Below are 24,963 nucleotides of genomic sequence, written 5' to 3'. Positions count from 1 at the left end.
GTAAAAGACTAAAGGCATCTCATTATTTCAAGCAAACTTATTGTTGTAATTGAGATTCATATCTCCACATATCATGAGCTCGAAGTATTTAATGTTAGCTATGCTCCTTAAAATAATAATAACAACAATAGTAATAATAACGTAATAAATAAATACTAAATAAACCGTTTCTTCTGGATTTGTGGAGATGGTGCTTTTATTGTGAAGTGCTGACCGGAAGATGGTTGGTGTTGTTGTTAGCATGTTAGCATGCTAGCTTCACACAAGCGGAAGAGACGGAGTGAAACAAAGATCTGTTCTGTTGAGTATCGATCATCAGTTGATCAGTTTATCAGTAAACTGCTCTCAGCCTCTCGGTAACTTCACGTTAACCGTCAGCACGGTGACTCTCGGTAACGAACCGGTAACGTGACTTTGTGATATATTAGTGAATATAGATTAAACACAGCTTTACCTGCTGTTAGCCTAGCCTAGCACAGTTAGCTCGTCTGAACCGGACCGGACCGTTTGTACCATGGGAGCCCACCGCAGTGAGGGAGGCCGGGACTGGCTGCAGCAGGACGGACCCGAGCAGCCGGAGCAGAGCCCGGTACGGACCACCTCTAACCGGGGCTAGCATGTTAGATTAGAGAGCTGTCTCAACCAGAACTCATTATATTATATTATATCATATAATATTATATAATGTTATGTTATATTATATTATATTATATTATATTATATTATATTATATTATATTACATCATATCATATTATATTATATTATATTACATTATATAATGTCATATTATATTATATTATATTATATTATATTATATTATATTATATTATATTACATCATATCATATTATATTATATTATATTACATTATATAATGTCATATTATATTATATTATATTATATTATATTATATTATATTATATTACATTATATAATGTCATATTATATTATATTATATTATATTATATTATATTATATTACATCATATCATATTATATTATATTATATTACATTATATAATGTCATATTATATTATATTATATTATATCATATCATATTATATTATATTATATTATATTACATTACATCATATCATATTATATTACATTACATCATATCATGTTATATTATATTGTATTATATAATATAAATTTATATTACATCATATTACATATATCATATTATATTATGTCATATAATATATCATATTACATCATATCATATTATATCATATATCATATCATATTATATTACATCATATCATATATTATATTATATTACATTAACGCATCATATCATATTATATCATATCATATAATATATTATATTACATCATATCATATATTATATTATATTACATTACATCATATCATGTTATGTTATATTATATTAGTTTTATTTTGTTATTGAAGAAAATAAACTGAAACTCTTTGTAGACATCATGTTAGAGTACCATTAACAGTTTTACAGTTTTAAATGTTTTTCTTCAGTAATGTTATTATAAAATGTTTCTCTCCTCTGATGTCAAATTAATATGTCCTTAATTAATTAATTGATTATTTTGTGTGTACGTGTGTGTGTGTGTGTAGAAGCCATGGAACTTAATGATCAAACACAGACAGATTCACAGAAGAGGACGACGCTCACACATGACAGTCAGGTCAGGAGTGGTGTTCTGGTTTATACTGGGTCGTACTAGTCCTGAAATGCAGTAGAGTTCAGTAAAGAAACGCAGTAGAGTTCAATAAAGAAACGCAGTAGAGTTCAGTAAAGAAACGCAGTAGAGTATAGCAATAATTCTGTTGCAGATATTCAGAATGTTCATTCTGGATATCTGAAATTTAAAGTCCAATACACATCAGTTGAAAAAGTGATGTAATTTTTCATAGGGTGAATGACGTTGCGGACATCTGAAATGTTCATTTTGACTAGGAAGAATTACACGGAGAGCTCTGCTTGCTCGCCGCCTCTACCGTGTCTTCTAACGTAATACCAGAGAACGTCTCTCTCTCCGTGTCTCTCTGCAGAGCATGTGTGATTGTCAGTAGACCCTGCTTGCAGTAGCAGAACCAACAGGTACGGGAGGGGTAGAGCGACGGGAGATTGTCCACTAATTAATTGATCGCGGATGGCGTTGTTCTCTCGGACAGATTAAAGAATGAAAATAAAAATTGCTAAAATGGGTCGCCAACTTGGGCGACCTTTAATATACCTGGGTGGCCCACTCAAATAGATTGTGTGTGTGTGTGTGTGTGTGTGTGTAGCTACACTGATCCTCAGGTGTCCATGGACCTGTTGAGGGCTGTGCTTCAGCCCAGCTTCAACGATGACATCATGGCTGTGTTCAAGAAGTACAATAAGGTCAGAGGTCTCTCTTCGTTGGTTCAAGTATACATTTTTTAACCGGCCACTGTCAGCCAAACAACCGGAGATTGCTGATATATTCGTGCAGGTGTTCTAGCGGCAGAGCATCGGAAAACACACTTTATTCAAACTTGACAGAAGCAAAATAAATCTCACCAAAACCGTCTTGGTTAGTCTTTCCAACAATGTAAAATAAACCCTTATTTCACAGAGATTAGATGTGAAAATATGCCGGCTCTAAGCGCAGTTTTTCCCGCTGTCTCCCTCTCTGCCTGCAGAGCAGCTGAGCAGCTCTCGTTCTTCGGAGGCAGATCATTAAATTAGCAAATCAAATGAAAAAAATTGACCAAAAAAAACAACAGGCGATGTCCTCAGCCAATCGCCATTAGCTGATGTATTCATCCATTTGCCCAACTCTAGTTTGTAACCAGGTGTGAGAAGGTGGGAGCAAGTGGGAACCGGTTGGAACCAGTTGGAACCAGTTGGAACATGTGTGTGCAGATGTGTCAATGATGTTCTCATGTTGCTGTTTTTGTTCTAGTACTTTGAGAAAGCGGCGGAGAACGTGAAGGTGAACGTTGGAGACGACGTTCAGACCGATCTGCTGATCAGAGAGGCCTGCAGGAACATCCTGGAAAATGTGAGATCACCCTGCTGGTCATGTGACCACCTGTACTTACCTGTGTATCTGTCTCATCACCAACATGAACGCTCATAAACAGAAAGCTAGCGATTGGCTGAAATCAGCTGTCACTGTGACATCACACCAGGTGTCATATGATTGGCTGCAGATCCTACAGGGTTCTGACCTCATGAACTTTGACCTCATCTGTGTGTTTCTCTGTGTGGTTACCATGGTTTCCTCTGATGTCATCACCAGGCGAAGCAGCTGTTTCCAGAGGTGGAGGCGAAGAGGGCGGGGTCAGAGGCTGCCATCAAGGTAGGAACTGACCAATGAGAGCATCAAGAACATGTACCTGGTCCAGTTCTGATCTGGTTCTTTGTCCTTTTAGAGGTCCAGACCTGCTGATGAAGACTACACCCAGAGAGGAAGCCCCGTCCCCAAGAAGGTACGGTCACCTCTTACCTATCAGGTGTTTGCTCAGCAGTCAGGTGATGAGGTTCAGGTGGCATCACTTTGTAAAACTTTGGTGACAGTCCAGTAAAACCTGTGTTTACAGCGTTTCTCCTTTCATATTATTAAAGTTACTTAATGTCAGAGTTTAATCATCACACAGACAGGTGTGACAGGTGACATACAAGTGTGTAACATGTGTGACAGGTGTATAACAGGTGACAGACAGGTGTGTAACATGTGTGACAGGTGACATACAAGTGTGTAACATGTGTGACAGGTGTATAACAGGTGTGTAACATGTATACCAGGTGTATAACAGGTGACAGACAGGTGTGTAAAAGGTGTGACAGGTGAAAAACAGGTGTGACAGGAGATGGAGCAGTCAGTGGTTTGATCCCTGGCCTCTGCCTGTGGGCAAAATACTGAACCCCAAACTGCTCCCGAGTGTGAGTGAGTGTCGCTCCTGATGAGCAGGTGGCACCTTGTACGGCAGCCTCTGCCTCCAGTGTGTGCTGGATGCATGTGTGTGTGAATGGAGGAATGTTGGCTCGTGTTGTGAAGTGCTTTGAGTGGTTGCTGAGACTGGGAAAGCGTTGTGACAGGTGATTAGCTGCATCATTAACTGCGATCATTGTGTGTCTACAGAGAAGGACTCGTCCAGGTGCGGCGGCGAACTCCTCCGATCGACCTCACACCTTCTCCACTCAGTGAGTATCTGACAGCAAACAAGTGACATCATCATCAGTATTCAGGTAGATTCCAACACCTGACCAACCTGTGACTGTCCTGTCCTCAGAGTGAAGCCCAAGGCTGAACCCATCAAGAGAGAAGGACCGAAGGTGAGTCAGTTAAAGGAGCAGTTCACACAAACTGACATTCACTCAGGTGTATCTACATCGATATAGAGCCCCCCTGTTCCAAACTTATCAAAATAGTGTGGTGTGGCTCGTAGGGCTGTAGCCTACCGAATAGTTTGAAGCTTCATTCATAACGTTGACATTCAGATTTTTATTAATACTTTACTGAAACACTGCACTCAGTCCATCTCCTCGTCTCTCTGTCTCTCTCTCAAGCACGCACACAGTCACAGCGAGCGCGGCGCGGTGCTCCTCGTCTCGGTCTGAAGTCCAAAAGTCAAAATGTATTGATGAAACATAGATGTAATCATATTCATATCATCATTGTAGAGGCTGGGTCCGAGCCACTTTGTTCACCTCGTATTTACACCGTCAGCTGGCTGGGTAAGTAGACTGGCTTGCTGGCGCACCGTGACGAGATATTCACTGAATTTGACAAAAAGTGTATTCGATTAGAATCACAGCGGAGCGGAGGCATTTAAACTTTTGTATTATATAAGTTAATATTTAAGTTGTCTTGGCAACATATCTTCCAATATTAGGCTATTTAATATGCTATTAATTAATTAATTATTTATTTGGCATATTTCCCAACGGCCATTTTGATTATTTAATCTGGGACAACTACACGCGATGGTGGCGTTATGTCAACGTTATTAAACTTCTAAACATCAAACTATTCGGTACAGCAGTAAACAAGAGAGAGGAATATAAAGTGGCGACTCCTTACCTTTGAAGTGGTCATCAAGTCTGAATATGTGTCCGTTATTTATATTCCTTTAGCCTGTAGGGCTGTTTGTTTATTTTGTCTGTCCCATATAGACGTCTGTCCCAAATATAGGCCGGTTGAGTCAAGTGACTGAAGCAAATAAAAGCCTGGGCTATTTATGTCATTTTTATGTTATTACAGCTAAAAAACTAAAAGTGAAATTAATTTATTCATTTTTATTTTTATTAGATTTTTACCCAGGTCATATAGTTTACAGTTTAGTTTTTCTTAAAGGATAGCGTTTTTATTTAGTTTCAGTTTACTAACATTATGTTACCATAAAAGCAGTGGTGCAGAAATTACTTTTAACGTGAGGGCAAAGAAGAAACATTTAGGAAATCAACGTTAACATTAAAGGGACTATTTGTAACTTTCAGAAATGCTTGTTAACAGCGACACCTGTGGCCGTTAAGTCAACGAAAGTCAGCGTCGGGCTCGCGCTTGCTCGCTCTAAATAGACATGAACGAGCATCGCTAAAAACAGTGAGGCGACACACGTCAGCTAAAAGCACAACATCACTCTATATTTCAGCTGCTTTGCAGTAATGTTAGCTGACCAAACGGAGGTTACTCCATGAATCACTGCTGATCCTAGTGTTGGCTTTTCCTGCCTCAGCGGGGCTCCGCAGCGTGTCTCCCTGCTCTCTCCGCCCGCAGCCGGAGTGAACAGGGAGACACCGGCACCCGGTCGGTAACGAGACGACAAGGTTTCTCTCTGTAGAGCCCCGTTACTTCCCAAGACACGGGAAACCTCTGTTGATCTGGTGAAGCTGCAGCATTTATTTCTGCACAAACGTCCACTGTACATTCACTAGATATTCTCAGAGCTACTAACTCTTCTGCAGTGTGGAGTGAGCGCGCGTTCACGTCTAGAGGTGGAGCGAGCTGAGCGAGAACGCGCACGCTGTCTGAGTGAAGGCGAGCAGGCAGAGGAGGAGAGGCGAGCGTGCATGTGTCCCGACCCGGTACATTTATATGCTTCAAAAGTTACAAACAGTCTCTTTAACAGAAACCGGCGTGTTGATAATCCTACTATATCATGCGTTGGTCAGGTAAGTAAGCAGGACTACGGCGCTGTCTTGCTGGCGCTGCCGTTTGGACAAAACGTTCCGTGATGCTTCCGCTTTCAGAGGTGTTCGTGCATAGCAGTTGTCCTGCTGTGATGAGCCATTTCCAGTTTGCTGAGTTCACAGAGCACCACAGTGTCGGGCTTGCGCGGTCTCTGTCCAATACTTCCACACTTTAGAGGATTGTTGGCGAGGTTTTCAGTTGCAGTTTGTTCTCTGGGGGAATGCATGCTTTGACCAGGCGCAGCCACTCTTGAGACGCCCCGAAGCACGTTATGCAAATCAACGTATTTCTGTAATCTTTGACCGAATGACCTACTGAATAGTGTGTGTGTGTGTGTGTGTTTCAGTGGGATCCGGCCAGACTGAACGAAAGCAGCACGTTTGTTCTCGGCTCCAGAGCCAACAAGTGAGTCAACATCAAGTAAACATGTAAACATCATGTCAACATGTAATCCTTGTGTATACATCATGACGTCAACATGCCAGTAAGGTCACAATGTCTGTGTGTTCATGAAAAACCGCTGAACAGGAAGTGAGTCATCATGTGTTGTTGTGATGTCCCTGCAGAGCGCTGGGGATGGGCGGGACCAGGGGACGCATCTACATCAAACACGCTGATCTGTTTAAGGTAAACAAACAGTGTCTGTGTGTGTCTCACTGTAGCTCTCTGATGTCTGTACAGTTTATTGACGCTCTGAAACTCACTGTGAATGTGTAGAAATGTCTTTATTCATGTGATGAGGCATTATATTTGTATTCACAGTAAAACATGTTGTTAGCAGGCGACAACCTCCGGGGTCTGAGAAGTGAAGCCAATGCTGAAGTACCTTAAACTTGCATTCTTTCTAATTGCTAGCAGGGGGCGACTCCTCTGGTTGCAAAAAGTATAGAAGTCTATGAAAAAATGAGCCTACTTGTCACTTGATTTATTACCTCAGTAAACATTGTAAACATGAAAAAGTTTGTGCCCAATGATGCCAAAAATATACTGCCTACTGACACTTTAATGACATCAGCTGTTCTGTGAAAGACAACAGATGGCTGTCATGTTCAAGTACAGACACCAAACATCTGTTTCTGTCTGAGTGCTGAAAAACAGACGTTTCTGAAATGTTTCCAGTTGACAGTAAAGTCCTCAGTTGTCGGGATACTTCACTATCACGTTTCAGCGTTCACGTGTCAAAACAGCTGTTTATAGTTTTTAATATTTTGGGTCTTTTATTAGACAGTTGAAAGGAAGTCAAACAAAGTCTGACTGGAGACACATCAACACTTAACATGTGTGACATCTGGTGTGTGTGCTATACTTTTAAATGACGTGTGTGTGTGTGTGTGTGTGCGTCAGTATGCAGCAGATACAAAGGATAAGCAGTGGCTGGCAGAGAGACACCACATGAGAGCAACAGGAGGGAAGATGGTGAGGGGACAAATCATTTAATAGAAACAACATTTAGCCGCTGAAGGCTGCTCAGACTATCCCACTGTCATACTGCACATGAATGCACCACTGCTACACCTGACTCTCTCTCTGTGTGTGTGTGTGTGTTCAGGCCTACCTGCTGATCGAGGAGGACATCCAGGATCTGTCTCGCAGTGACGAGTACAAGTGAGTTTGACGTCACTCCTCTGTCTCCATGGTTACCAGCTCAACAGATGTGACTCTGTCTGTGGTTACCGTGGTAACAGCTCTGTGTGTATGTTTGTGTGTGCAGGGACTCTCCGGACGTCAAGATGGACGAGTTGAAGCCGTTCTCAGTTCCTTTGTGGATGGTGGAGAAAATGCAGAGAGCTATGGAGGCTCAGAGAGACGCTGCTGACCTCTGACCCCCACACACACACACTGGACTGATCACATGACCTCTGACCCACCCACTGATCACATTTTGTTATTGTTGCTGCAGTTTTTTTCTAAAAAAATGAAATAAAAACAAACCCTGCAGGTTGTGTCATCGCATTTTATTTACAAAAATAAATCAATAATCAAACAGAAAGTGATGTCATCAGGGCGTTACTCGATCCCTTCCTGTTTGTCCTTGATGGCGACTCTGAAGCGTTCTTCCAGCAGAGAGAGCTCGCTGATGAGATCAGTGATGGCATTCGTAAACGCTTCCTGTCAAAATAAAAGCCTGATGAGATGCTGGACCCATCTGACTCATCTCAGGTGAGTATGTGTTATAAGAATGGCACGTTGAGGACAATTTACAAGTAGAGATATTAGTTGATGACGCGCAAAATCGGTGGAGCGCTTACTTTGATCTGGCCTCTACATTACCCGGCTCGATCTGCTCTGTGCAACACGCCACGGCTCCTTCAAAAATAGAATAGGCGTGTTGTGTGTATATTTTGATCAGAGCAGAGACGCTTCTGAAACTCGCTGCAGCGCCTCCAGTGAAATCACAAGCATTGTTTAGAGTGGCTGCGATTAGCGCCGGCGGCCGCACCGCAGCCGTAACACCGGGCCCGGTGGAATCCAAATGTGGTGCGCTTGGAAGGTGTGTGTGTTAGATTAGAGGTGTTGCCTCCAGATGCTGCCACCTTCATCACACAAAGTTTACAGATTGCCTCATTAAAGTTATCAGGTTCCCTATTAGCACTGGGTTTAAATAAAACTTTTTGCCAAATAGGCATATCTGCTTTTCGCTCTGTCACCAAATCCTCTGCCAACGTGTTGTCAGTCAACTTTTCTTCCTCATTTCTCCTGCTACTCTGTGCTGCTACTCTGCTGCTGTACAGACACTTTCGCTTTATAATAGCAGCGTCTGTTGTCAAACTATGTGTTGATAACATGTTTAACAATACGACGGTGGGGGCCGGTGACACTGGCAAGCCTAGTGCGTTACCTATGACTGGGACTGTACCTGTGGACCATACCCGTGGACCGTAGTCGGGCGCCTACGCTACTTGTGGACCGTAGTCGGGCGCCTACGCTACCTGTGGACCGTAGTCTGGCGCATGCGCTACTTGTGGACCGTAGTCGGATATGTGTGTTACCTGTGGACCGTAGTCGGATGTGTGTGTTACCTGTGGACCGTAGTCGGGCGCCTACGCTACCTGTGGACCGTAGTCGGGCGCCTGCGCTACCTGTGGACCGTAGTCGGGCGCCTACGCTACCTGTGGACTGTAATCGGGCGCGTGCGTTACCTGTGGAATGTAGTCGGGTGTGTGCGTTACCTGTGGAATGTAGTCGGGCGCGTGCGTTACCTGTGGAATGTAGTCGGGTGTGTGCGTTACCTGTGGACTGTAGTCGGGTGTGTGCGCGTTACCTGTGGACTGTAGTCGGGTGTGGTCTGCACTCTGATGACGATCTTGTGTTCCAGAGGATGAGGAACTTTATAACCAGCAAACAGAACTTGAGGATCCTTCAGCAGCTGACTGACACACACAAAGAAACACACACACACACACACACACACACATCTGGTCAGGATCTGAAGTTTTTACCACATAAAGAAGGTTTAAAAAAGCAGCTCTTAGTGTGAACACCATGGTGTCGCTGAACACTATTTTAAACACTATGTGATATAATCGTATTGATTATATAGTTTGGAGTAATTGTGGTAATAACGGTGTAACTAACTGATCTATGACCAATAGTCCTTGAATGTCTCAGATTGATCTTTTCACAATAAGAGCTGTTGCACTGAGCCTGTAGCCTGCTAGCACTGTTTAACAGAAACCCTGCTATCTTGTTAGCATTCTGTGAGCCTTTCAGCACTGTTTATTAGGAACCCCAATCTGACCCAGTAGTCCTGTGATGACATCATGAAGGTTATAATATTTGTGTTTGTTCAGCTGTACGATCACTGAAGAGTTTCTGTTATTCTGTCCATCACATTTATATCAACAAGGGTAGACTAAATAACAGAGACACCTCTCTGGCTGGGTGTACCTAATAAACTGACCACTGATAAAGATTACTTTATAAAGAGAGGTAAAATACACAAATACTCTAAATATCCAGTGATGGTATATGCTGATATTCTACTCCTATTAGATAGTTATTATAGGTCTATAAATACAGTATGTTTATGATAATTATTAGACTTCCCCACGATTATGGCCAAAATGATAAACACGATTGTTTTGATCAATATCAAGATCACAATTTTTTATTTAACAACAAGCAGTGCTGTCTGTCTTTGTTTATTGACTTTTCTAAGGCCTTTGATACCGTTGATCACATCACTTTAATTGGACGTCTTTCAACTATCGTTTTTTCTAAACAAGCAGTTGGTTGGTTTGCAAATTATCTCACAGGCAGAACCCAGGCTGTTCAGATTGACGGTTCTGTCTCGGAGGTATTGCAAGTAAAAAAGGGGGTCCCTCAAGGTTCAGTTCTGGGCCCGTTATTATTTACTATATACATAAATAACCTTGGACAGAATATTCCAAACTCAGCCTTTCATTTCTACGCTGATGACACTGTCATCTACTGTTCTGCACCCACTCCTGCTAAGGCCCTTGAATACCTACAACATGCTTTTGATATGGTACAAGAGCTGCTTTGTCATCTGCAACCCTGATCTTAATGCAGACACAACAAAATGTATGTTCTTTACCACTTCAGAAATAGCAAGATCAGCACTATCAGAGAACGTTGTAACGAGAAATGGTCAACAAATTGAGTTGGTATCTACTTTTAAATATCTAGGATTCATAATTGACGACCACTTGTCTTTTAAGGAGCACATTCAGTATGTTGTAAAAAAGCTGAAGCTCTTATCAGGATTTTACTACAGAAACAAGTCTTGCTTTTCTTTTCGTGACACACTGACTATGGATGAAGTACCTCACACTGAAACAATCACAACTCTCCCTTTAACTGGTTGTTTAGTATAATGTCCGTCTGGTTAACTCGCACAGCTTCTGCAGGGTGTTAGTTTAGTGAGCCTCTGCTGATGTTGATGAGAGCTGTTAGCCTCCGGTGTGTAGCCTGTTAGCATTGTGTTAGCATGGTGTTAGCATGGTGTTAGCTCAGAGAGCTAGCCTCTTACGCTCGGATGATGTTGCCCAGCGTGTGGTCCTCCTTGTTCAGCGTGAACAAACAGGCGTTGGGCACTTTGGTGTCTTTGCTGATGCTGATCTTCTTCTCTCCTTCAAACAGCAGGAACGACTCGAAGGCGGGAGGAGCGTTCATCTTCTGTCTGAGAGAGAGAGAGCACCGAGAGCAACCGGAAACACGCTGCTGGTTCAAAACAACAAGACTTCCGGCTTCTTCTTCTTCTTCTTCTTCGTTGTGTTTAATGGCGGGTGGTATCTGCCGTTAAAGGCGCATTACCGCCTCCTACTATGCTGGAGTTATATCCTCCCTTGAGCTAGTTTAGGGGTCAGCAACCTTTACTATCAAAAGAGACATTTTAGGCAAAAATAACAAAAGAAATTCTGTCTGGAGTCGCAAAACATGTGATCATTGTGATGAAGGTAACACAGTTTATAGTCTAGGTATATAGTATATAAGTCTAATGCATTGAGGGCCAAATGTACTACGGAGTATTAGAGCCACATTGAGGGAAAACAAATCAGAGATTTACAGAATAAAGTCATAATATTATAATGAGGAAAAAAAGTTGGAATATTACAGAATAAAGTCATAACTTTACGAGAAAAAAATAAAATAGCACGTAAAATTACTGCTTTATAATATTATTACTTTATTCTCATAAACTTATGACATTATTCTCATAATATTACGACTTTCTTTTCTCGTAAACCTCTGACTTTAATCTCGTAAAATGATTTTATTCTCGAAATCTCAGATTTATTTATTTTCCTGAATGTGGCCCTAATACTCCGTTGTACCATGGACCTATAACAAAGATTCATAAAAATGAAAATGTACACAAAAAAAAATGTTATTCCTTTCCATTTTTATAAATCCCCAGGGAGCCAGTGGAGAGGAGCTAAAGAGCCACATGTGGCTCCGGAGCCGCAGGTTGCCGACCCCTGAACTAGTAGAAAAGAAAAGACCCAAAAAAGGAAGAAAAAATGAATTATCTTCATTAATCCAGTTTCTTTTCAAAATTTGAACAATGCTTTATATTTTCCTTCCTCAATAGGCTACTAAATAAATTCATAAGATTCAACACTCCCATCGCACAATTCTTTAATTCCTTCTTTAGTTTTTCTCTATTTGTTTCATACCTCTGGCAGAGATAAATAATGTGTTCTACCGTTTCTTCTCATAAGCCACATTGACATAGACCTGATGGATGTTTCCTCATTAACTGCATTGTTTTATTTAACCCTGTCTGCCCTATAACCTCAGTCTTGATATGATTGTTTGCTCTCTAGAGTTTTTTCGTATTGTTATCAATCCTCCCACTTTTTGCTTTATTTCATATGGATGACTCCCTTTGTTTCCTTCATCCCAATGCTTTTGGTCAGTCATCTTTGGCTTACCTCCATAATGGGGTCCTGTTACAGAGCTTGTTTAGGGAGAGAATCCAGTGTTGGAAATTAACTTTTTTGTCCGCCTGCCACTGTGGCTGGTGGATTCAAAAATCTACCAGCCACTCAATAGATTACCATTGTTTTTTTTGGCTGGTGAGTGAAGCAAATCTAGCATCTATTTGCATATTTTACAAGCATTTGGCTGGTGGTTGCCTGGTGCTAATTTCCAACCCTGACAGAATCTGCCATTTCATTTCTCTCAATGCCCCTATGAGCTGAAACCCACATAAACCTGACTGCTGTCTCTATATGATGTAGCCTGAATGGTAATTCATATATTTCATAGAGTATATCTGGTCTGCTTTGGGTGACGTGGACTGCAGTGAAACCAGCGCGCATTTTAGAAATTGATTTTGCTCTATCCACTGCAATGCTATTACAATAGCTAACATTTCAACTGTACTGTTAAAGTGGCAGTAGGCCGAATATCAGCATATTGTAATTCAAGTGTTTTGAGAGAAAATTAAACTTCTGCACCTCCTCATGGCTCTGTTTTCAGGCTTTAAAAAATCTAATACGTGACGGGAGACTTTGGCCAATCACAGGTCATTTTAGAGAGAGAGAGCGTTCCTATTGGCTGTTCATTCAACGGAGGCAGCTAACATTACTGCCAAGCAGGTGAAATATAGAGGGATATTGTGGTTTTAGCTGACGTGTGTCGCCTCACTGTTTTGAGCGATGCTCGTTCATGTCTATGTAGAGCGAGCACAAGCGCGAGCCCGACGCTGACTTTCGTTGACTTAACGGCCACAGGTTTCGCTGTTAACAAGCATTTCGGAAAGTTACAAATAGTCCCTTTAAGAAAGTGATGAAGGGATTGGGACTATTCAGAGGCCAAGAATCCTGTCCTTTTCTTCACTTGCTTATTAAATATCATGGTAAACATTTTGAAGATTACTGGTCTTAGTTTTGAAAATAACTTGTCGCTCAGCTCTCAACTCTGACGTCACCATTAAACGTAGTTCCGGATGTTCCTCCTGACCAATCACATCGCTGCTCCCTCCGTCCGCGCTCTTCTCATTGGTCAGGAGGAGGTGGTTTGTTTTTGAAGCTCGGCCGCTGATTGGCTGTGAGTGTGAGGAAGAGCCGGTTTAAACCGGGGGGGCGGGAGCGAGCTCAGTTTGAATCAGCAGCAGCTCGGACCAACAACACACTCCAACTCACCAACACACCAACTACAGGGTTATAGTCCCACAGGTACAGTCCTCACCTGGAGGTGTTTGTTCTGTGTGTACCGTTACCTGTTTACCTGCATCTACTGTCTGTTTCTCTGTGCTTTAGAGAAGAAACAGGCTAACGGAGGAGCTAGTCTCCAGTTAGCAGGCTGAGCTACCTACTGTTAGCATGAAGCTAACACACAACCAGAGCTAAACATACTGCTGTTAACTACCGACGGTTACCGGATCACCGGCTGGTTATCCCCGTTAACACCAGACTGTGTAGTTTATAGTTTAACCAGTACATGTTGTTCAGTGATGTTATATCCGGTACATAACATGTAGCTAATGGTAGTTTAAGGGAGAGTTTATCCGCTGTATCAGAGCTGTGTGTCGGTGTCTGTCTCCCAGTCTGTCCTCCATCTGTCTGTCTCTCTGACCGACCGTCTGTCTGTCTCCAGCAGTAACAGCACCATCAGTACTCATGGCCTCCCAGAACATGGACCCGGCAGCGGCAGCAGCCTCCTCCACAGCCGCCCTGAAGGGCAGTGAGAGCGGCGGCAGCGCGACCAGAGGCTCGGTGTCCAAACGGTGAGACAGCATGTAAACGGGTCTCAGGGTTCAGGGTCTTCTGATCCAGGGCTCAGGGTCTGATGATGGACCTGAGGTCTCTGGTGGAAAATAATAATATTGTGACTCTATGAAGCCTGAATCTCACTGTATTCCTTCAGTTTGACAACATTGACACATGATGTTTATCTTGTTCAAGCAGCTCTGAAGCCTGAAATTCACTGATTATATATTTTATTTATTGGTTATTAACTCGTGTAATATATACTGATGTCTGTCATGCATGGAATTTGTCTCAACATAAACAAAAAGTAGTTTTACAGGTTTGTTAACTTGTGTTTATATATAAACCTGTAAAACTAGTTTGTTTGTGTTGAGACAAAGTCAATAAAGCCTCAAGTACAGTGAGATATAAAGGTGAGGGTTGGTGCACCACCATAACAATACAATTGTTTCTGTGTGTCTGCAGGCTGCAGCAGGAACTCATGACTCTGATGGTGAGTTTATATCTCATTTATATACTTTATATGGGTGTGACATTAGGTGACTTCTCTCTGCGTCAATTTATTATTCGTCCCGCGTGGGCAATTTGTGTTGCAGCAAGCATAACGACACACTCACAAAACAATATAACATAAAGTAGATGGCATACATAATTGTCCCGGGTTGTTCAAGCTCATCTGGAGCACAATTTAAAGGTGCTAAATGTGAGATTGGGAGCATTTCTATTGCCTCAGCACGGTTCTCAACATGGCAACAGTTGAGCCACCGTAGTGCCCACGTAGTCATACAATGTGTGTATTTCAGTATATGCCAGTATTTGAGTGTTAAGAATTATGTCCAATGAGCAAGTGACCTGTCTCTCTCTCTCTGTGTTGATGATGCGTTGTTGACATCACGTGACCTCTCTCTGTGTGTGTTGATGATGCAGACGTCGGGTGATAAGGGGATCTCAGCGTTTCCAGAATCGGATAATCTCTTCAAATGGATCGGGACCATCGACGGAGCGCAGGGGACGGTACGTACAGACAGACAGAGAGCAGTGATTGGTTAATAATTAATGGTGACATCAGAACTGCACCATAAACACTGTCTGATCAGACGACCTCAGGGGAAACAAAATCCCCTGCAAGCTTCTGTTTACCTGTCTTCTCCGACCTGTCTGTCTCTTAGGTGTCAGAGGGTCTCAGGTACAGGTTGTCTCTGACCTGTCTGTCTCTCAGGTGTATGAAGGTCTCAGGTACAGGTTGTCTCTGACCTGTCTGTATCTCTACTGTCTGTCTCTCAGGTGTACGAAGATCTCAGGTACAGGCTGTCTCTGGAGTTTCCGGCTGGCTACCCGTATCAGGCTCCTCGTGTGAAGTTTGTCACTAGCTGTTTTCACCCCAACGTGGACGACCAAGGTTTCATCTGTCTTGACATCCTGAAGGACAAATGGTCGGCGCTCTACGACGTCCGCTCCATCCTGTTGTCAATCCAGAGCCTACTAGGAGGTAACCAGTTGACCCAGTTTAACCAGTTTAGCTCCTGGCTCACCAGCAGTGGTAAAACTGTAATAAGTGATAATCCAACTGTGGCCATCCAACAAAGATATTTGCCCCCTGATAAAAAGCTGTTTTCTCTTTTTATAATTAACATTTTATTCAATTCACAGTTTTATTCAGTAAATGAAATGTAACTGCTAGAGATGCACCCACCTATTTATATTTATTATGTAGAATGAAAAAAATAGAACTTAAATTTGGGACATTGGTTGTTGTATCTGGGACAATTGAAAGTAGAATTTGGGACAGTTGTGGGACACGGAGTTAAGAAGTTAATTCCGAGCCCAGCTCCCCGCCACCAGGAGGCTGCTTCACTGGGAGTAGAGCGTGTGGCAGCTCCAGAAGACGTACCCCCAGTTAACAGTTCAGCCAGTGCAAACCTCAGCACTGGAGGTCTGCTCCTGGGTGACTCCTCACCGGATCAGCAAACTCTCTGTTACTACCGTTAGACCGGTTAGACCCAGCGCTCCACCAGCTCGCTGTGACTTCAGGTGCTGAGGTTTGTGCTGACCTGAATTTGAGTTACTGCAGCCGATGACTGGGCGTCCGTCTACTGAAGCCGCTGAGTGCCGACCGCTCTCCTCCCGGCGGGGTGGTCTCCTGGCTGCAGGGAGGACGAGATTAAGGTGTTGGTCATTTGGATTTAGTCCAGCGTTGTTTGGAGCAGGTGGCTAGGCATTACCTGTTGCACCTTTTTTAAACAACCAGTTTTATTCTTTTATAAATTAATATTTATAAATAAAACAACATATTGTGTTCTGCACCTGTAAAACGGTTTTTGCTTGTTAAATGCAAATAAACTCCTAACTAACCTGTAAATAAGTTGTGACCAACCAGTAACTAACCTCAGGTGTAACTAACTAGTCCTATGTGAGGTTTAACTCGCTTGTAATCTGCCTAATGGTTGGACCAAACTGTCCATCAGGATCTCAGATTATAACATTTTAAATAAATGATTTTTTTGTAATGTTGATGATGTTTGTTTGAGTAAACAACATGCTAATGTTTGTTTCAGAACCGAACAACGAGAGTCCTCTGAACACGGCTGCCGCTGAACTCTGGGACGACCAGGAAGGTGAGATGCTGCTGCTGCTGACATCAAGTCTAAATGCTGCATTCACTGACACCATGTTTAAATGCTGCTGCGTTCATCGACTTCCCGTCTGGATGCTGCTGCGTTCGTTGACATCCCGTCTAAATACTGCTGCGTTCGCCGTCACCTTGTCTAAATGCTGCTGCAATTGCCGTCATCCCGTCTAAATGCTGCTGCAATTGCCGACATCCCGTCTGAATAGTGCTGTTTCACATCTAACACAGTCGAGCCTCCAGGGCATGTAGGACAAAATTCCTAACCATCATGCAATGCACTTAGCTAGCGGAGGTCAGCGTTGGTCTGGATCATCTCAAACGAGCAAAATAGTGCATTTTACAACTTTTAGGACCTAGAAGCCTAATCCAATTATTTCCCTCAGCATAATAAACTGAGCAAGCCGAGACCCAGTGGCTGGGAGGCAGGGTTAAAGGAAAAATTATTTCACACTTGGCAGTCGAGCCATTTTGGCTTCATGCTCCACTGAGAGACTTTCCTAAGAATGAGCGGGGTCCCGCCTCCAACGCTGTATCCAGCTCTGTTTCTATATCCATGGTTCACCAACGTTCACTGACATCACGTCTAAATGCTTCTGTGTTCACTGATATCGCATCTAAATAATTCAGAATTCAGAATGTGATCAGTTATTTATTCTGCATAATGTGCCGACGGGTAGATAATTCTTATTATAATAACTGCCTAATATTCATATTTAATACATTAATAGGTGCAAACATTGTGAAAAGGATAAAGGCTTTATTTTTTAATAACAGCACCATCGTTTGAATAAAGAATAATGTATATTCATCTATGTAAAGTTTTTTTGTAGGGATGTCCCGATCAAGCATCCTTTTAATATTGATTATCTGCTGATCTGGAGTCCGATCAGATGCTTATATTCACTTAAATATTAATATCACTTCCTCATTCACCTGACGACCTGGGGAAAACATCAGGACTAGTAGGTAGCCTATGGTGTCCTGCCTACAGAAAAGGAGTGACATCCTAACTGAAGACCCGCTTTGATGAGAGGACTGACAGATTTTAATTTTGACCTAAATATTGCTTGCATAAAAGGAAAATCAGGTTACATTGTTTATATTGCATTTTAATTTTTAGAGTTGAATCAACATTTGAATATTGGCAACTGTACAACGGGTTACATCTTGGGAAATTAAATGTCAAACAGCTTTTCCATTCTCATTTTAATATAGTCACAGAACGCCCATACAAGTGTGTGTGTGAAAATACAAATTGGATCATTGCCTTTTTATTGTTATTATTTTTACTCAACACATACATGCGTGGAAAATTATAATTCTATTGCGGAATTACAAATTAATTTTCAAGTTTACATTATCATTTTAATAAAGTCCCCTATGGGCTCCCATAATAATCAGTTCTGTCATTCCGATCATTATTGATAGCTGATCAGTTTTAAACTGAAACGTCTCCTGAACGCAGCATCTGTTCACTGTACAACAGATCTGAGGTCAGATCAGACGGGCAGCAGGGGTTGATGGGAGTTGCAGTTCTAACAGATATTTTGTCTCTTTCAGCCTTTAAAGCTCATCTACATTCGACCTTCCAGAAATGAGGCAGCTCCACATTTTCTTCTTCTTCTTCTTCTGTCTTGTCTTCTGTATTTGTACAATATTTTTATGTTTGTTCACATTGCTGTATGAATAAAGTTCTTAATTCAAAACACAGACACTGACTGGCTCTTTATTGGACAGAAGCTGTTTGGTATACCTTCAGATATCCGTCTGCAGATGAAGACCATGTGATACAGTCAAAAGTTCCATTACAACGTACTGCTGTTCCTGTGGACCTTAGTTGAGATCATGTAGTCTAATTAAAATAATTTGTATTTTTAATTTACTGCTAGACTGCGATCAAGCCTTACACACGATCAACTGCTGTCTTAGTGTAGCTCTTCCCTTCCCATGATGCACTGCTTCACCAGCTGGCATCCCTGCTGTTACAGAGCCATAGCCAGGTGTATAAAGCACCAAACTGACAAAGTTAAACTACTTAATTGAGATATATGTCCTTAATGTGCACACTATTCACATAAATAACAGGTGCTTTTATTTTGTCAGTCAGTATTCAGATTGTTGGGGGTGGGGGGTGAAATATATATATATACATTTATATATATAGATATATATAGATATAGATATATCTATAGATATAGATAGGAAAAAATTGTAACTTGAGAAAAAAAGTAACGTAAGAATTAAGTTATAAGTGTAGGCATTTATTAATATAAATAAGACTGTTTCTCATAAAATTGCTAATTAATTAAATTACTGTATTTCCTCAAATACAAATCGGTGCTTTTATTTACTGCAACTGCAGAAGGCAACAGGCTTTTGTCTGAAGCAAGCTTATATTAGAGGCAGGCCTTTATTTATAATTCCGTCTGTTTGATAAGTATGATTGGTCATGTTTTAGTACGAAGCCTCGATCCTGTCTGCCCCGTTAATAACAGATTCAGCAACAAGCAAAATCCGAACTAAAAAAAAAAAGGATATTGCTTAAATTTTAACGAGTTTACCTTAATAAATGAAAGATGATGAAGTGCAATCACGGATGGTTAATCCTCATCAAAATAACGATCCTCATCTTTATTATGGTCCTCCACATTATCAAGAACTACAAGTTCATTGATTGTTAAACAGCTTCTTTTCATCTTCCTCCTCCTGAGCTGCTTCGTGGCGATTCTCCCGGCTCTGCTGTCAGAACCGAGTGTGCGCCTCCCATTCGGCGGCGCAGGGTTGTCCCTCCCTGAAGTAGAAGATGAGGTCTACTTTATTCCTGTCAGTTTTCACAGGCAGTCCACAAACTCTGAAAAACGTTCTGATATCCATATCCAGTTTGTCCCAGACGGTGACCAGGAGTTTATCCGCACTTATTTTTTACACAGCTTTATTTTGCGGTCGGCCTTTATTAGTTTTTGTCGAAGACACCCCTGGTCATTATCGGAGGCCTGGCGTTTAATTGATTACCGTTTTTTATTTGAGGACATAAGGTATGACCTTTTCAGGTACACCTACTTCATCTTTAAATAGTACAATTCTCTCATAGAAATATGACTCATCTCATATCTGATATTATTAATTACTTTATAATAAAATTACAACTTCATTCGACAATATGACTTTTTCTTATAGAATTATTACTTTATTCTCATACTTGTTAACTTTTAACTCAAAATATTTCAACGAAATTTCTAAATGTTTTTCCACTCACAGTCGTCGTAGTAAAATAATGAAGAATGAATATACAGTATGAGAAACCTGTTGTCAGGTGGGTTTCATCCAGGTGATGTCAGTGATCTCAGTCTTGACTCTGCTTCCTCCCCCCTCTACCCGACACAGCCCAGTCCACAGCACGGTGGCTGGCAACATGCAGCCATGTTGTTGCTGTTGTTGGAGACAACCTCAACCTCCATCAGGTCCTCCAGGGTGTCGTCTGGTTCATACAGTTCACCACAAGCTTCGGCCCATGCTGGCTGGGTCGCCTCTACCGACCAGAATGCGACAGGAACCTGCAGAACACCGCAAAGTTTAAACAAAACATAGTGAGAGACTCCCAGGTACAAACACTCCTCCAGGTACAAGACACTCCCCTAGGTATAAGGTACTCCTCCAGGTACAAGACACTACCCTAGGTATAAGGTACTCCTCCAGGTACAAGACATTCCCCAGTTACAAACAAACACTCCGCCAGGTACAAGACACTCCCCTAGGTATAAGGTACTCCTCAAGGTACAAGACATTCCCCAGGTACAAACACTCCACCAGGGTACAAGACATTTCTTCAGGTACAAGACTCGGTTCCACCTTCAGACCGGTGTCTGGTCTGCAGGTGAAACCTTGTCATGTTCCATCTGTTCTAAACAGGAAGTGTTCCCTCTCTCTGGTCCTGTCTCACCCTCAGCTGCATCTCACTCAGCATGGCCTCCAGTCCTGCGATGTGATTGATCAGATCAGGGCTCAGCTCCTCCTCCAAGGTGAGCCATGGTGCCTGGACTGAAGCCACTCGAGCTGCCACGCCCACCACACCATCAATACATCCTGGAGAGACAGAAGAGACAGACAGACCGGTGACAGGTTTGACGTTAGTAAAACATATTAGATTGTCAGTAGGTATTAAGACAATGAGATTGGACTCTACTGATACAGTATTCTTGTTTCATGGATCCTGGAGGAGTTTTTACGGCTCCTTAAAGAAGTTCCAGTGGTTCTAAAGGAGGTTGTAGGGGTCTTTGAGGATGTTACAATCCTAGAGGAGGCAAAACCTTCTAATGTTTGAGGATTTATTGCAGATACTGTATACCAGAGGAGGTTCTAGGTATCACTAAGGAGGCTCTTTGAGACTCATTGAGGGAAAGGTATCATTGGTGTCCTTGAGGATGTTCCAGTTTTTCTTGAGGAGGTTTGAGGGCTCCTTGAAGAAGTTCAAGTGGTCCTCAGTAAGGATGTAGGGGTTTGTCCTTGAAGGATTTACTGCACTCATTGACAATGTTAGAGGTATTCATGAGGTGGTTCCATGATTTTTTGAGAAGGCTCTAGAGGTCTTCCAAGGATTCTTGAGGTAGTAGCAAAGATCTTAGGGGAGGTTCAATCTTTTTTAGGATTTCTGGAGAATGTAATAAGTTATAAGAGAATAAGAGAATGAATAAGTTCCCGTGCTCCTCATGGAGGTTGTAGGGGTCCTTGAATGTAGCACTCCTTGAGGGAGTTCCAGTTATTCTTAAGGAGCTTTTAGGGAATTTTGAGAAGGCTTTGGGACCATTGAAGAGGTCCCAGTGGTCCATGAGGAGATTGCAAGAATCCTAAATGTGTTTCTTTCCCTCTAAGGTATGAGGATTCCTTGAAAATGTACCAGAGACCTTTGAGGAGGTTCTGCGGTAGCTTGAAGAAGTGGTATCCCAGAGAGGGTTCTGAGAGTCCTTGATTAATGTTTATTGGTCCTCAAGGAGGTTTAAAGGATCATTAAAGGAGATGTATTCTTAAGGATGTTTCAGTTGTCCCTCCTGAACAAATACCAGTAGTCATCAGTTTATTCTTGAACATCTATTGGTCCTTGAAGAGATTCAACTACTTAAGGAAGGATATCCAGGATTTTTTGCAAAAGTTGGGGATTCATCAGAAATATGAATCCCCAAGGAGAGATACCAAGAATCAGTGAAAATGTTCCAGGTAGAGGTTGTAGATGTCAGAGAGGAAGTGACAGAGAACCTTGAAGAGGCTGTGAGAGTTCTTGATAAGATTATGGATGTCCTTATAGAGGGTCTTTGTGAAGGATATAGGGATTTCTGAGGAAGCTCCAGGAATCCATGAGGAGCACACAGATGTCCTTGAAAGGTTCACAGGATCTTTAAGTAGTTCCAGATCATTAAGGTAGTTCCAGGGTTCAGACAGCCTGGCAGCAATTCAGCGGGAAGTAAGGAAAGATAGGAAGGAAGGAAGGAAGGGAGGAAGGTGAGGAAATAAGGTAGACACCTGGCTCAACCAATCACAAAGCTTTCACACACAGGAAGTTGATGCCTTCTCTGACCTGTGTTGACTAGCGAGCGTCTGTCGTAGCGCTGGCTCAGAGGGAACCGTCCAATCAGATAGCAGGCCTTACGGAGGTCAGACAGGAAGTTGTCTAACGCCGACAGGAAGAGAACCCACAGACGCTCTGACGCCTGTCTTTCCTCCACACCTGAGGGGGCGGAGTCACAATCTGACAGCAGACGCACCAGCCGCCGGGACAGACCTGCTGACAGACAGAGGGACAAACAGACAGGTGAAATACAGACAGACACAGGTGAATGAACAGGTGTTTGGGTGGACAGGTCTTCGTACCGCTGGAGATTTGGTGTGCTAGTGCTCTCGTGTCATCCATCTCTTCTCGCAGGAAGCTGCAGTCTGCCGAGCTGCCGAGTGACGCCGCCAGCTGCTGGAAACAGGAAGTGACCCGACTGAGAGCCTCCTGAGCACGCTCACACTCGCTCTGCTGCCGCCGCCGCGCCGCCAGCTCGTCCACTGAACGACGCCACCGGCTCATTATGTTATCACCCACCTGCCGGGGAGGAGGGCAGGTGAGCCAGGGACAAGTGTATGGATCTGTTGTCATCGTTTAAGGGTTATTATTACTGAAATCAAGCCAAGATTGGTGTTGTTGATGATATTATACTTTTTTCCAAAGAAAATCCAGTAGTTGTGTCCACAAAACATCTGTGAAACATCTGCCTGTGTTTCAGAGCATCAAGCTCACCTGGGTGTGAAGCTGCTCTTTTTAAAATTTACCAAATAGAAATTTACATCTTAAAGCTGCAGTGGGCAGAACTGGAGCAAATATAATAAAAAAAAGTATTTTTTATAAAATGGTCACTATATCCTGACAGTAGTGCATGAGACAGGTAATCTGAAAGCTGTCAATCACACGCGAACTCTGATCAAACGGTCAAACTAGGCAGCGTTGATCAAATATGAATCAAGATTCTGTTACAGTAATGCCTATTTCTCTTATAGTGTACTGTTTAGCTGTAAAATGAGAAAGTTTGTGACCCGGCAGCCATGTTGAGATCAGTTGAGGAAATACCAAGCACCGTCCATCAGCCGGAGCACAGCCAATAGGAACGCTCTCTCTCTCTGAAATGACCTGTGATTGGCCAAAATCTCCCGTCACGTGCTAGATTTTTTAAAGCCTGAAAACAGAGCCATGAGGAGGTGCAGAAGTCTAGTTTTCTCTCAGAACACTTGAATTACAATATGCTGAAAGGTTATTATGGAATTTTTGCCCAATGATGACAAAAACATCCTGCCTACTGCCGGTTTAAGAAGGCCTTCATTAATAAATTAAAGTGTTCTGCTGGAGGACGATTTCTACAATCTGGCAACCCAAAAATTGCTCTAATTAAAAGGCTCATTACTAATACAGAATTAGTAAATCTGATTTATTATCCATTAATAAAACATTAGTAACAACGTATTAAGTGAGGGATAATGTACAGTGAGCCGGCCATTGTTGTGAAAGAATCCCCGACAGTGAAAGGGTTTCTTTCACAACAATGACCCGCTAGCTGTACATTATCCCGCTTATTACACGGCTAATTACTGAAGAAATCACAATTAACACAATTGACACAAAAACGGTCTGCCAGAGTCCGACATCTGAACTGTGCCCATAGCAACGGTATGTTATACAGAAATTACAGACCGCAGATTGCCGTGATTGACCAATGAGAATTGAGTATTCAACACAGCCGTGTCATAACTCTTTATAATCAGTGACTTATTAAAACGTGGTAGGTTTAATATTACATTTTAAAGGAAGCTGACAGCAATGAATTTGATCTGTGATATAAATATTAATAAATTATAGAATTTATATAGTTCTAATAATGAAAATCAGAGACAAGGTCGTAATCGAGACATCTGAGAGTTCAGGTTCGGAGAAGTTTAAAGCTTTAGATCGTGTGTTGTCCTACCTGCTGCTGATCACGACTCCATCAACCTTCTTCTCCTGTAGTGGAGGAGTGCGTGTGTGTCAGGTTTCTATAAACACTCTTCTTCTCCTCTCAGGGGATCCTCAGTGTTTTTAATTGCGGCCAGCTGAGGTCCTCCCAAGAGACTCTTTATTTTACCTGTCCAGGTAGACTGCGTCATGACGGGGTTATTTATAGACAGAAGGACCTGGCCAGGTAGTCAGGCGATGTTGTGCCAGTCTTTCCTATCCCGTTACCGTCATCACAATGAAGAGGTTTGTTCTCGATCGTTGTTTGACTGAAAATAATTTCATCTTTAGTTTCAGACTCAGTTTCACAGGTGCTGCTGGAACAGACCTGCTGAAACTACTAGGGGCGTGGCGCTTGCACACGGACACAACGTCGGAGTGTGCTTGCGGTGCCAACGGGCCTGGCCCGCCATTCGGAACCTTAAACCAAGTACCAAGTGGCACACACACGCACACACACGCACACACGCACACACACACACATACATACCTGCGCTGA

At 42.3% G+C, this 24,963-nt stretch overlaps 4 protein-coding genes across 4 annotated transcripts; 2 read left to right on the top strand and 2 right to left on the bottom strand.

Annotated features, from left to right (window-relative positions):
* The first annotated feature begins 251 nt into the window (after positions 1–251).
* LOC119486777 (deoxynucleotidyltransferase terminal-interacting protein 1) lies at positions 252–8,082 on the top strand. Its single transcript, XM_037767148.1, has 13 exons — positions 252–589; positions 1,590–1,660; positions 2,265–2,361; positions 2,906–3,004; positions 3,245–3,304; positions 3,378–3,434; positions 4,088–4,149; positions 4,239–4,281; positions 6,486–6,544; positions 6,706–6,766; positions 7,484–7,555; positions 7,689–7,744; positions 7,851–8,082. The coding sequence occupies exons 1-13, from the start codon at positions 515–517 to the stop codon at positions 7,960–7,962; spliced, it is 924 nt and encodes a 307-aa protein (XP_037623076.1). The 5' UTR covers positions 252–514; the 3' UTR covers positions 7,963–8,082.
* polr2j (RNA polymerase II subunit J) lies at positions 8,076–11,371 on the bottom strand. The gene is made up of 3 exons (XM_037767161.1): positions 11,133–11,371; positions 9,402–9,510; positions 8,076–8,248 (listed from the first exon to the last, which is right to left on the bottom strand). The coding sequence occupies exons 1-3, from the start codon at positions 11,273–11,275 to the stop codon at positions 8,147–8,149; spliced, it is 354 nt and encodes a 117-aa protein (XP_037623089.1). The 5' UTR covers positions 11,276–11,371; the 3' UTR covers positions 8,076–8,146.
* Positions 11,372–13,621: 2,250 nt separating this feature from the next.
* On the top strand, positions 13,622–18,660 carry ube2c (ubiquitin-conjugating enzyme E2C). The gene is made up of 7 exons (XM_037781399.1): positions 13,622–13,785; positions 14,207–14,336; positions 14,785–14,812; positions 15,247–15,333; positions 15,604–15,808; positions 16,875–16,934; positions 18,509–18,660. Exons 2-7 carry the CDS (start codon positions 14,230–14,232, stop codon positions 18,544–18,546), a joined length of 525 nt encoding a protein of 174 aa, XP_037637327.1. The 5' UTR covers positions 13,622–13,785; positions 14,207–14,229; the 3' UTR covers positions 18,547–18,660.
* Positions 18,661–20,101: 1,441 nt separating this feature from the next.
* Positions 20,102–23,012, bottom strand: zgc:109913 (regulator of G-protein signaling 9-binding protein). Its single transcript, XM_037786163.1, has 4 exons — positions 22,811–23,012; positions 22,518–22,721; positions 20,889–21,031; positions 20,102–20,502 (listed from the first exon to the last, which is right to left on the bottom strand). Exons 1-4 carry the CDS (start codon positions 23,010–23,012, stop codon positions 20,320–20,322), a joined length of 732 nt encoding a protein of 243 aa, XP_037642091.1. The 3' UTR covers positions 20,102–20,319.
* Positions 23,013–24,963: the final 1,951 nt, after the last annotated feature.

The sequence above is a fragment of the Sebastes umbrosus genome, chromosome 1 (genome assembly GCF_015220745.1).
Source record: "Sebastes umbrosus isolate fSebUmb1 chromosome 1, fSebUmb1.pri, whole genome shotgun sequence".
NCBI lineage: Eukaryota > Metazoa > Chordata > Actinopteri > Perciformes > Sebastidae > Sebastes > Sebastes umbrosus.
Note: the sequence above shows the minus strand (reverse complement) of the source record. Positions and strands in the feature narration are given on the sequence as shown.